The following is an 11616-nucleotide window of genomic DNA, read 5'->3' as shown; positions in this document are numbered from 1 at the left end:
CTCACAGGGCCAAAACCACTGGTATTACTGACCATGGTGTTACTGTTGGCCTGCCAGCTCTCTGACCTGAACCCCATAGAGAATCTGTGGGATATTATGAAGAGAAAGTTAAGCTCATCCAACAGTCTGGATGAGCTTAAGGCCGCTATCGGAGCATCCTGGGCTCCATAACACCTCAGCAGAGCCACAGGCTGAGGCCTCCACGCCACATTGAAGGCTGCAAAAGGATTCCTGACCAAGTATTGAGTGCATAACTGAACATAATTATTTGAAGGTTGACTTTTTTGGTATTAAAACACATTTCTTTTATTGGTCGGATGAAATATGCTAATTTTTTGAGACAGGGATTTTGGGATTTCATGAGCTGTTTGCCAAAATTATCAGTATTAAAACTATAAAAGACCTGAAATATTTCAGTTGGTGTGCAATGAATCTAAAATATATGACAGTTTAATTTTTATCATTATATTATGGAAAATAATGAACTTTATCACAATATGCTAATTTTTTGAGAAGGACCTGTAGATAACCCCGCAACTATACAGCAGGATTGTGTCTAGCTTTTATTGTGAAAGGTAAACCGGAAACACAGTGTGTATTAGTGTGTATTGACAGCCCAGCTCCGCAGCTGCCAAGCAGCCCTCGCCCCGCGGTCCGCACCTCTTTCTCCGTGTGTCAGAACCGGGCAGAACCTCCGGGCCTGCTGCTTATCCTGAGTCAGGAGCCGGAGCCCGGGCAGCGGCTGGGCTGTTCTCCGGTCTGCGTGAGAGGAGAACCGGACGCAGTGGTGACTCCTGACCGTTACTCCGCCTGGATCGATGTGATTCCCGGAGGAAAGTAAAGATGGCAGCCGCTGGCCCCTACCGGACCCCGTAGCTTCACGGACAGGTAAGACTGTGGACCTGTCCATATGGCCCCCAGGTTCTGCGACCAACACGGCCGGGTCCGGTCCATTCATCAGAACTCTGATCCACCGGGCCAGACTGGTGGATCAGACTGGAAGAGTTTAGGATTTCAGCCAAACTCCATTTACAAAAATGACATTTAAAAATGTTCCGGTATCTCTGTAAGACCAGTCTGCGGTTCGGTCACCATTACGTCCGAGGTTCCGATGGCTCGGCTCCTTTAATAAATTCGGCTCCGAAATGATTAACATCCAAGCCTCGTTTAGGCTCTGAAATGGGTTTTCTTTTTGAGGAGGCTCGTAGCTGCGCACCCTCCACTCTCCCTCCGAGGGAAAAACCTTCAGAAAAATCTAAAATCAGCAACATTTGGATTAAGTTCCGGTCCAAACTGAGTGGGATTCATATGACGTCACCGAAAAATGAGGATTAGTTTTATCTTCAGGTGTTCTGCTGGTGAAAGAAGCCCAGGTAAAGTGTGTAATGTCTGAATGGAATCTGGTTGGACGGTCTCAGCGCAGACAATCCGACTCACCTGGCTGAGCGTGCAGCAGGTGAACATCCGGTTCTCCAGCTGAGTGAAACCGGTTTGAGGAACCGCTGTGGTTCTCCAGCGGTTCCTCACAGACAGGCTGCGGATCAAGCTGATGATGTCAGCAGATGGAGCTTTCCCGGAATGCCCTGCGGGTCCGGCTAAACGTCTGTCTTGGTTCTGGAGTCCAAAACCTCCAGGTTCTGCCGTGAGGGTCCTGTTGCTGCTGCATGCTGTTCTGCTGCTGCGATGACATCATGACCGGAAGTTACAGCAGCTGACTGAGCTTGTAAGCCTGCAGATCCACACAGTTCTTTCCTTCAGAGCAGAACCAGAAGATCCTCTGGGTCCGACTTCGGCCCGACAGCTGAATGTTCTCTGAGACCAGATCATCTCAGCAGATCAAACAGCAGCAAGTTCTGCTGGAGGAAACGTCGGCTTGTCCTGCAGATCAGAGCAGATTCCTGAGCAGATTCTGGAACCGATTCCTTCCCGGAACCGATATATTGTCAAAACTGACTGAATCCTGCGAGGACTGATCTTTGACTAGAGCATTCCCGGACTTTGAGTCTTTCCTTTTTCAGTCATTCTTTCGTAGATCTGCTGCAGCCCAGATCATCAGCCCTCCACCACCGTGCCTGACAGCTTGTATGAGGAGTTTGTGTTGACCTTTAACCTTTAACAGAGCTTTGGTGTTCAGAGAGGACGGACTGACTTGGTTCCTTTAGCTTCCACTCTGTCGATCATTGCTCATCTCTGCCTGGTTCTGATGACGCTTAGTTCCCAGTAACAGGAACTTGTTTCCAGTCTGAGCCTCAGGATGTTTGTGGGTATCTGGCAAGGGGTGGGGTTTGGCTGCGACTGTGGCCCCTCCCCCTCTGACTGGGTCACCCTTTGACCTCGGCCATGTGACTCCGGCCCAGCTCTTTGTTCCGAACTATCCTGCCCCTCTGCTTCATTGAAAAGCCTTTTGTCTGATCGGGGAGTTCACACAGACTGGTCGCTCTCGCTTCTTCTTCTCCTGATCTATCTGTCGTCTCCGTTGCTCAGATTAGCATCAGCGGCCTTAGAATGTGGTAGAACCAGCTGATTCAGTCTGACAGTCCAACATAACCTCAATAATATTAATTTCATTCATTCTTAACCTGAAAAACAGAGGAAATTAAAGCAGTTAAAACCCCCATCATGTCAGACTCACACCAACTTCTCTTTCTGTTATTCTTTGAGGTCACTTCCTGGTTCTGATTCCCAGCATGTTGTCTCAGAGTTCCTCACTAAACAAACAGGTTTCATTCACTCTCCGACACTAAGCAGCACATCAGTTCAGTTTGTACAGTTTTCCATCTAAGGGAGCCCAGCAAACTGCATCAGCTCACTTTACAGCAATCCTTCATTCTGACCTTGCACGTAGCGACAGTAGAGAGGAAAACTCTACTTTAACAGGAAGAAACCTCCAGCAGAACCAGAACCAGATTCAGGTCAAGTTTGAAAAGTAGACAGGTGAATGTCTCCCACTCCACTTTTATAACCTTGAGGAGCCAGCAGTGAACCAATAAACACGTTGCAGCGTGATGTCACACACGCTAGATCCTGCCCCCAACTTCCCAGTGGAAGGTGAAGATCAGTCAGTTGATATGGCATTGAGTCTGTGTGTAACACATCCAACACAGAGAATGATTGAAAAAGTAGTTTTGAGTTGTTCTTAATGATTTTTCTGTTATTTTTCCCTCTGCTGTGGAGCTCTGAGTCTCCTGGTTTCATTTTGTTAACGGCTCCAGCGCGGCGCCGCTACAGATGGGAAGGAAAAGAATCAACTTTAGCCCTCCAGCGTTGTGTGCATGCATGAACAAAACAAGCTGTTTGGGTCGTTAAAGCGACGATTTGTCAGACTGTTTGCAGATTGGTCAGACTCCCAATCTGACCAATCAGATTGGTCAGATTGGGAGTCTGACCAATCTGAACTGTGATTGGTTCAGGTGACTCGGATTTATTTGCTCAGCTGTTTTTTATTATTTAGAACCAGAACCTGCAGCTTACTGAAAGTAGATTCCTCTAAGAAGACCCTGAACAGAACGTGAAGCAGAGTCTGATCCCTTAAGAATCACATGACCATGAGGTCAGAGGTCAAGTAGAACCTCTGGTCTGGTTCCAGCAGAGTCCAGGCCCTGTTTATTGACACATGTTCATAAACAGCTTCAGGAAGACGTGAACAGATATAAATACAGGGATCAAGTCACCTGCAGCATGGTTGTCCAGCAATTAGACTAATGTGTTTGGTGTTAATTCATTCATATTTTTACATATTTTAAATCATACATTGACTTTTTTTTAAGATGGCCACCATGTAAAACATATTTTTGCACGAAAATCACAGATTAGATGAATGTGTTTGTCAAAGCACAGCCTACATGTTTTGAACTATAGAAACCATATATATTTTCTTGATCTTGTTTCCTATATCAGGTGGCCATGTTCCAAAATGGCCGCCTTGGTCGTAATGGAGAATGTATGTTTGTACTAATGTAAAGAGTTGATATAATTATAACTCTCTAGTGGAGAGGACAGCACACCAACAAGAATCTTAGCTCCTCTAATGCTAAACTGTTAAACACATAAGAAAACTTAGAGGAAGCTAACGCTAGCCATGAAGATGACTGTTTTTTCAGTGTGTAAATTGCTACGTTATTACTTTAACATTGTATGAATATGATGACCAATGTCACAAGCATATGGTATGACAAAAAGTTAATCCAAATTGTGAAAATGGATAACATTTAAACAATAATTGGCTTAAAAATTCAAGGGGATGATGGGAAACATGGAAAACATCTGAACTGAGTAGTGAATAAGATTGTTTCCACATTTGAAAGATTTTTAGAGTAACACTGCTCCAACGGAGTTCAGGAATCTGTAGTGAATGTAGTTTTGTTTTTCCACCACCAGGTGTCACTGCTGAGGATCACGGCAACTTTCAAAATGAAAATGAGTCAAAAGAATAAAAAAATAAGTTACTCAACAAATGTACTAACTTATTTACGTAAAAACTGAATAAGTATAGTATTTGTAGGTATGAAATAGCTGATGCTAACGTTCGATGTTTGAAAGGTTTTTACAGTAATAAGCTGCGTCAGAGTGATGTTAATAACCCAGATTGTCTTCTGACCGTCTCCTCGTCAGATCTGCTCCCACCGCAGCCGCCATGTCTGCGGCCCAAACCCAAACCCAGAAGGAGGGCAGCGAGGCGGGCTGGGGCGCTCTGGAGGCTCTGGGTCTAAGCCAGAGGGAGCTGGTTCTGGCCGAGGCGCTGCAGATGGAGTACGACGCTCTGTCCAGACTCAAACAGGACAAGACCGGAACCGGGACCGGGTCTGCCCTCCCAGAACCCGGCGTTCCCAGCCAGACGGGCCTAAAGACTCCAGATCCTTCCATGCCGGGTCAGAACCGCCCCACCTCCTCAGAGGAGCTGCTGCTGGACCTCTCTGGACCCGACTCCTCCCCCAACCAGCCCGGGGGGTCCCACTTCCCGCTGCCCCTCCCACCCAGACCAGCGCCCCCCACTGGGGTCTTCATGAAGGAGACACCCTACATCCTGGACGGTCCGGAGCTCAGGAAGTTCTCTGGTTCTGGTTCTGGCGACTCGGTTGGACCTGGCTTAGGGTTCCTCTCTAAAGGCTCGGCCCTGCCTGACGACGTTCCCCCCGCCGTGCCGCCCAGACACCCCCTTCCCCCTCCATCGGGGTCGGAGCTGCCCCTGCTGCCCCCCCGGCCCTCCACCCGGGACGTTAACCTGTTCCAGCCTGGGGGCGACCAGCTGAAGGTGACCTCAGCGGAGCTGAACTATGACCTCATCAACGACTCGCTGGCCAGACTCAACGAGGGTCGTCCGGCGCCGCCGGCCCGCCGCACCAACGGGGATCAATTAGGGAAGCCCGTGGCCCGTAGTAAGACCCTCCCCCCACAGGTGCCTCCCAGGACCTACACACCTGCAGCGAAGAGCAACAAGAACCAGCGCAGGGTTTCCGCTGACCCGGTAAGAACCTGGACCGGCCCGGTACAGAGTTGTGATTGGCTGCAGAATCAACCAGATATCCTGTTTATATGAACCGGACTTCCTGTCTATATTTGCATTTCCTCCCAGTTCATGTTCCCCTCCAGTTGAACACCAGTCAGACCAGTTTATCCAGCAGAGCGTCCCCATTGCAGGAATATTTACTAAACTTGAGCTCAATCCACTCAGTTCTGCCCCCTGTTGGAGAAAAGTCTCATCACACCTCAGGTGATGATCATCCTGGCCTCTGATTGGTTGAAACAAGGCGGAGCTTCAGCAGGAAGTTACATCACTGAGCTGCTTATTTATCACAGCTGGCAGTCTGACAGGTTTAGAAAATTATTTGAACATATTTGATTTCTGATTTTTTTCTCACTTTTTTTCTAAAAGTAAGAAAATTACCAATGATATAAAATATTTATAAAAAGTGGCTTTCATTTGAATAATCCCTGCTGTGAGATGGACGGTGGAGTAACAGGGCCACAATAACAGAATTTTTGTTTACTTATAAAAATATAGTCATAATATTATAACAATAATAATGCAAGTTTACCAGAAAAACAGCCTTAAAATTATGAGAAAAAGGTTTTATTCAATCTGATGTTATTTCAATCAGATTTTTTTTCTTCCAAATACACAATCGTTCAAAGTCTCACCTGTAAAATTTAAACTAATGCTTACATTCTATAGATAACTTCACAAGAGTTCTTCAGTTTAGATTTTATGTTTAATGTTGGAATTGTCATAAAATAACAATTTTATTCTGACAATAAAACACACCGTGCGTGATGGAGCATTGGTGGAAAACAAATCCAGATTTTCCAAAAATTAAATCTGTTCTCTGATTGGCTGCTGGGTGTCTGTGCTCTGATTGGATGACAGGTGCGTCTGGGCTCCAGGACCAACGGGTTTGGATACGAGTTGTTCCAGGTGTCGGAGGAGAGAGACGAGGAAGTGGCAGCGTTCTGCCACATGCTGGATGTGTGAGTGACTCCTCCCCTTCCTCAGTAATTCTCCAGGAACAGCTCAGACCAGGGTGTCCAAAGTTAGCACGAACTATTTTAATTAAATAAAGTTCTGAGATAAAAGTAGATTAGAAACGGATCATAGATCCAAAACTACAAATGGTTTCTGCAGGTTTTCCGTGTTAAATGAAACGCATCCAGTTTATCAACTAGAAGAAAACTGAAAACATCTTTTGTCTTTTCTCACCATTAAAACAGGATCTAGGTCAGTCTTCATTTGAAGCACTTTTTGTATTCAGCCAAGTTTGAATACAACAATTAAAAGCAGATTTGGTTGCACCAAGGTGGACTTGGACTAGGCCTGAAACAATTAAACGGAGTAATCGATTATTGATATAATCTTCAACTAATTTAGTAATTGATTAATTGTTAACTAGAGGATACAGACTCAAAAGGTGTGTGTGTGTGTGTGTGTGTGTGTGTGTGTGTGTAGGCTGCGCTCAGCATACCCCAGCACCAACCGTTCTAGGAACGCTGGCTTCGTGTGGTCGCCGTCGGTCGGCCATGATGAGCTGCACCAGGCTCTGGGCGTAGCCGTCAAGGTGACGGTGGCCTGCGAGGCGTTCAGGGAACCTCTGACCTTCACCTGCGACGGTAAGAAACCCAGGAAGTACCGACCGGACAGGTTCTGGAGTGAAGGAGGCAGTTCTGTGGGAGAACAGCTGAGCAGCTAAACAAGAGTTTCCATGGTTACGCTGGGTGTTTGCATGATGATTTGCTTCGTGAACCGGTTCTGTCTGGTTCTGTCGGAGCCTAACCGGACCGGTCTGTGTGTCTCAGGCTCGTCTACGGTGGACCTGCTGATCTACCAGACGCTGTGCTACACCCAGGACCAACTGGACCACCTGGATGTGGACGACTACCTGCTGAAGGTCTGCGGACACGAGGAGTTCCTCAGCAAGTAAGAACCGGATCTGTACCGCTGGTTCTGGAGGTCCAACAGCTGGTCCTGGTGCTCAAAGGAGGTTCTGGTTCTGTGGTTTGTGGTAAAGTTATGTGGATCTTCTGTCGCCTACAAAGCTGGAACTGAAACCGGAACGGATCTGGGCTCAGACGATCAGAACCACAGCAGCTGAAGGATAACATGACTTCCTTGTCGGGTTAAAGATCGTGAAACCAGCTGGTCCTTCGTGGAGATGGACCTGCTGGTTCTGATCCGGCTGCTCCCAGATGTTGTTCCTCTTCTGGATCTCTGGTTCCGGTCCGCTCAGAGCAGGAAGCAGCTGTAAATGTCTTCTCTCACGCACGCACAGCTGTCTGCTGCTGAATGTGTGGAAGTGTGTGTGTGAGAGAGATAAGAGCAGCTGAACTTCCTGCTCTGAAACAGTAACTCATGAAGAACCATTTACTGATCCGGGCCGGTTTCTCTCAGGATTCTGGCAGGAATCCGGGCCAGGTTTTTTGTGGATCCGTGTAAATTTTTCTGTAAGTTTGGATTTGAGGAGACCATGATAAACAGAGATCACAGTAAATTGGAGGAAAAACCCAAATATTGCAAACTCTGAATAAAACTGATGCTGTCCCTTTCTCTGTCTCCACCTGTCCCTCTGTCCGTCCCTCTGTCCGTCCCTCTGTCCGTCCTTCAGCTCTCAGACTCTGGCCGGTCTGGAGTTTGTCCAACAGTGTCTGAAGTTTGACTGGGACATTCGGCTGTTTCTCACCAAGAGATCTGCTGTCAACACCAACCTGGCTCGCACGGTACACACACCCACGTACACACACATGCATGCACACGCACGCACGCACGCACGCACACACACACAGACACACACACACACACACAAAATTTGGTCTAAGAGGAAATGAAACAATCAGCTGAGAGGCTGCAGGAACAAACGCCGGGTTCTGGAAAACAAACCGGGTCACACATCCTGCTTCTGTCATTTAAAAATTATCCAGTTTCAGAGCAGAACTCCGCCCCCTGCAGGTGAGCTGCAGGTACTGAACCGGCAAACCCTGTAGCTCTGTTCTAACCGATCAGATCTCAGATCCACTGAAACCAGGAAGTGAACCTTTGACTGTTTGAGCCAATCAGAGACAGAGACTTATTCTCCTTCCAGAAGGAAGACGATGACACGCCGTCCTCCATGAACCACTGCATCCTACTGCAGGAGCGTCCCATTAAACAGACAGTCACCAGGTGAGGGGCGGGGCCTGGCCACATAGCTCTGATTGGTCGATCTCCGTTAAGAAGTGTCTCCATGTGTTTGATCAGGGAGGCTCTGACTCTGCTGCTGGACACCTTTCACAACGAGGCCGAGTCCTTCCTGCTGTCAGAGGTGACCTGTATACACACATATTGAAAGATAAAAATAACCATGACCACACACACACACTCTTATTTGTGTCGCTCTCTGAAGGTGGAGCTGCTCCTGCATGTGGAGCGCCTCGTCCAATCAGTGAAGGCGCTCTGCAGCTCGCTGGCTGCCGTGGAAACGCCAGATGTGACAGCGGCCTTGAACCAGCTCCCAGCATGCCCCTGTCGCCTGCAGCCCAAGGTTCTGAAGGTGAGCGGTTAAAGCCCTTTAAGGCCCTCTCAGAGGTTGGTGCTCTGTTTTTGTCTGTCCTTCTTGCGGCCTGTTCTGTAGCAGACACTCAGAAGTTTAACGTCTTCCTGTTTCCCAGGATGCATCAGTGCTGTCGCTGCGGGAGAACAGAGGTACGACCAGAACCAGTGATTCGGTTAGTTCTTGCAGCAGAACCTCTTTCAGCTCTCCTCTCCTCCTGCAGAGTCGGTGGTGGAGAAGCTGACGGCGGCCATCTTGGACCTGGTGGAGCTGTACTGCAGCACGTTTAACGCCAACTTCCACACGGCGGCGCAGAGCCGGAGCGCCACAGCGCCGGTCCAGGAGGCCGGCCTCGTCACCAATGTGCTGTCCTTCAACGTGTACGCCGCCCATCGCATCCCCATCACCTGGGCAACCAGGTACGGCGGCTCTCTGGGTTGCATCAGGTTTCCTGTAGCTCGGTTGGTTCTGCAGCTGGTGGGTCGGTTCTGTTAAACCATAGAAAGATTAAATGTTCTCTGACCGGATCAGAGATGATTCTGAGAATTTAATATTTTTTGAAAATGTGCGCATAGTACACCTGGCCTGTTGCTCATGAACTCATCATGACATCATGTGTGTTCTGCTCTCTGATTGGTCAGCTACGAGGGTTTCTTCCTGTCCTGCTCTCTGACTCATGGAGGGAAAGAGCTCTGCGCGCCGCAGCACACCAGCAAACAGGCCGTCAGTAAATACCTGTTCCACCTGGTGGTGTGGGACCAGAGGTACGCACCTGAGCCGTGACATCACAGCCTCACCTGGTCCGGCTTCTGTTGGCTTGTTTAAATCTGATTGGTTCACACATCCCAGTTAGTTGAATCTTCAGGGTTACTTGAGGTGTGCCACAGGGCTGTGTGCTTGGCCACTTCGCTCTTCTGTGCTGTGTTGCCGCCAGTCTCGGCCAGGATTCTCTTGTAAAAGAGATTTTTAATTTCAACTAGATTTTCCTGGTGAAACAAAAGCCCGATTATTGAAGTAATCGAACAAAGAACATCACAGAGCACTAATTAAGCTAAAACTCTACAAAAATTTAAACATTTGCTTCTTTGTCTGTAATTATGTTCTACCCAAAACTCATCAAGTTGCATTTTTAGCTTCATCTGGTTCAAATTCTGTCAAAGAAAATCGTACTGAGTATCTTTTGCTGTCCAATTAGATTCAAATTCAAAAATACTTTATTAATCCCAAAGGGTAATTAAATGTTGTAGCTCATCAAGATTCTTCAAAGAGCCATCGAAGATGTCTTAATTAGATTTATTAATCCAAAACCGTATTTTTATCTGGAGATGCATCCTTTGTTACAAATGATCAAGCTTTTGCCTAACGAATCCAATTTTAGGCAGTAGAATGTTTATTTTCTTATTTTAAAAAAAGGACTTTAATTGTTTGCATTTTGTATGTATTCCTAAATTTTTTAAAGAGAAAAATTAGCAGAATGTTCCAATTTTTTGTCCGATTAATCATCAGAATAATCAATTGAAACTCTAAAATAAAATAATCTAATATATATTAGATTACCAGTTGGTAACATCATCAGACATCATAATGTCTGCCGTTATGCTGATGATACTCAGCTATATCTATCCATTAATCCTTCAGTTTAACCTCTGACCTCTCCCTAACCCCCTCGCCCCTCAGGGTGTGTTTCCCAGTGGAGATTACCCAGCTGCCCCGGGAGTCTCAGCTCACTGTGACGCTGTACGCCAGCCCTCTACCGCCCCCTGGAGGAGCCGAGGAGAAGGGCAAGCAGCGGCGCAGCACGGAGCCTCTGGGCTGGGTCACCATGCCGCTCTTCAACTTCAGACAGTGAGTCACATGACTCCCAGGAAGCTCTTCTGATTGGTCACCTCGGTTCACATGTGATATTAGCTCCCTACTTGGTTCTGTTGGGCTTGTCACCATGGAAACGGCCATTTAGACTGAAGGGACTAAGCTTCCTGTCACGGGTCACTCAGTAAATCTACCTGCTGATGGCAGGTGGAGGTGTGTGTGCTGATGAGTGTGTGCTTAATGTGTGTGTGTGCAGTGTGCTGACGTGCGGCAGGAAGTTGCTGGGTCTGTGGCCATCAACGCCAGGGAGGAGCGGAAACGCCAGAACCAGTTCTCCCAACTTCAGCCAGCCGGACAGCGTCATCCTGCAGGTGAGAACCACACCTGGACAGGTGAAGACCTTCCTCCTGACGATGTAGCCAGACGGCGTGACGCCTCACCTGTGTGTCCCCAGGTGGATTTCCCCACCTCCTCCTTTGAGGTGATCTTCAGCACACCGCCCCCTGCTGACTTCTGTCCTCAGTACGACTTCAGCAGGCTGGACACCATCAGCCAGATCCGGCTGCAGGACGTCCTGCAGAAGAAGGCCTTCCACTGGTCAGACACACACTGACACACTGATACACACACTGACACACTGATACACACACTGACACACTGATACACTGATATACACACACTGATACACACACTGACACACTGATACACACACTGATACACACACTGACACACTGATACACACACTGATACACACACTGACACACTGATACACACACTGATACACACACTGATA

General features: G+C 47.7%; 1 protein-coding gene and 1 long non-coding RNA gene across 2 annotated transcripts in view; one reads left to right on the top strand and one right to left on the bottom strand.

The window, feature by feature from the left end:
- The window catches only part of LOC106936947 (uncharacterized), a 3398-nt gene extending 3157 nt beyond the window's left edge, over positions 1–241 (bottom strand). The window contains exon 1 of the long non-coding RNA XR_001422267.1: positions 67–241. This is a non-coding gene — a long non-coding RNA (uncharacterized LOC106936947). The remainder of the gene's footprint in view (positions 1–66) is intronic.
- Positions 242–532: 291 nt separating this feature from the next.
- pik3c2b (phosphatidylinositol-4-phosphate 3-kinase, catalytic subunit type 2 beta) overlaps positions 533–11616 on the top strand; it is a 36343-nt gene continuing 25259 nt past the window's right edge. Inside the window, exons 1-15 of the mRNA XM_015018204.1 lie at positions 533–888; positions 4612–5464; positions 6365–6465; positions 6941–7101; positions 7288–7408; positions 8094–8205; positions 8568–8647; positions 8723–8786; positions 8868–9014; positions 9133–9166; positions 9238–9433; positions 9656–9778; positions 10692–10859; positions 11080–11194; positions 11278–11420. Coding sequence (XP_014873690.1) covers positions 4634–5464; positions 6365–6465; positions 6941–7101; positions 7288–7408; positions 8094–8205; positions 8568–8647; positions 8723–8786; positions 8868–9014; positions 9133–9166; positions 9238–9433; positions 9656–9778; positions 10692–10859; positions 11080–11194; positions 11278–11420 — 2396 coding nt within the window. The 5' untranslated portion in view covers positions 533–888; positions 4612–4633. The remainder of the gene's footprint in view (positions 889–4611; positions 5465–6364; positions 6466–6940; positions 7102–7287; positions 7409–8093; positions 8206–8567; positions 8648–8722; positions 8787–8867; positions 9015–9132; positions 9167–9237; positions 9434–9655; positions 9779–10691; positions 10860–11079; positions 11195–11277; positions 11421–11616) is intronic.

This window comes from Poecilia latipinna, unplaced genomic scaffold (genome assembly GCF_001443285.1).
Source record: "Poecilia latipinna isolate Pla-1442-1.1 unplaced genomic scaffold, P_latipinna-1.0 Scaffold2247, whole genome shotgun sequence".
Lineage (NCBI taxonomy): Eukaryota > Metazoa > Chordata > Actinopteri > Cyprinodontiformes > Poeciliidae > Poecilia > Poecilia latipinna.
Note: the sequence above shows the minus strand (reverse complement) of the source record. Positions and strands in the feature narration are given on the sequence as shown.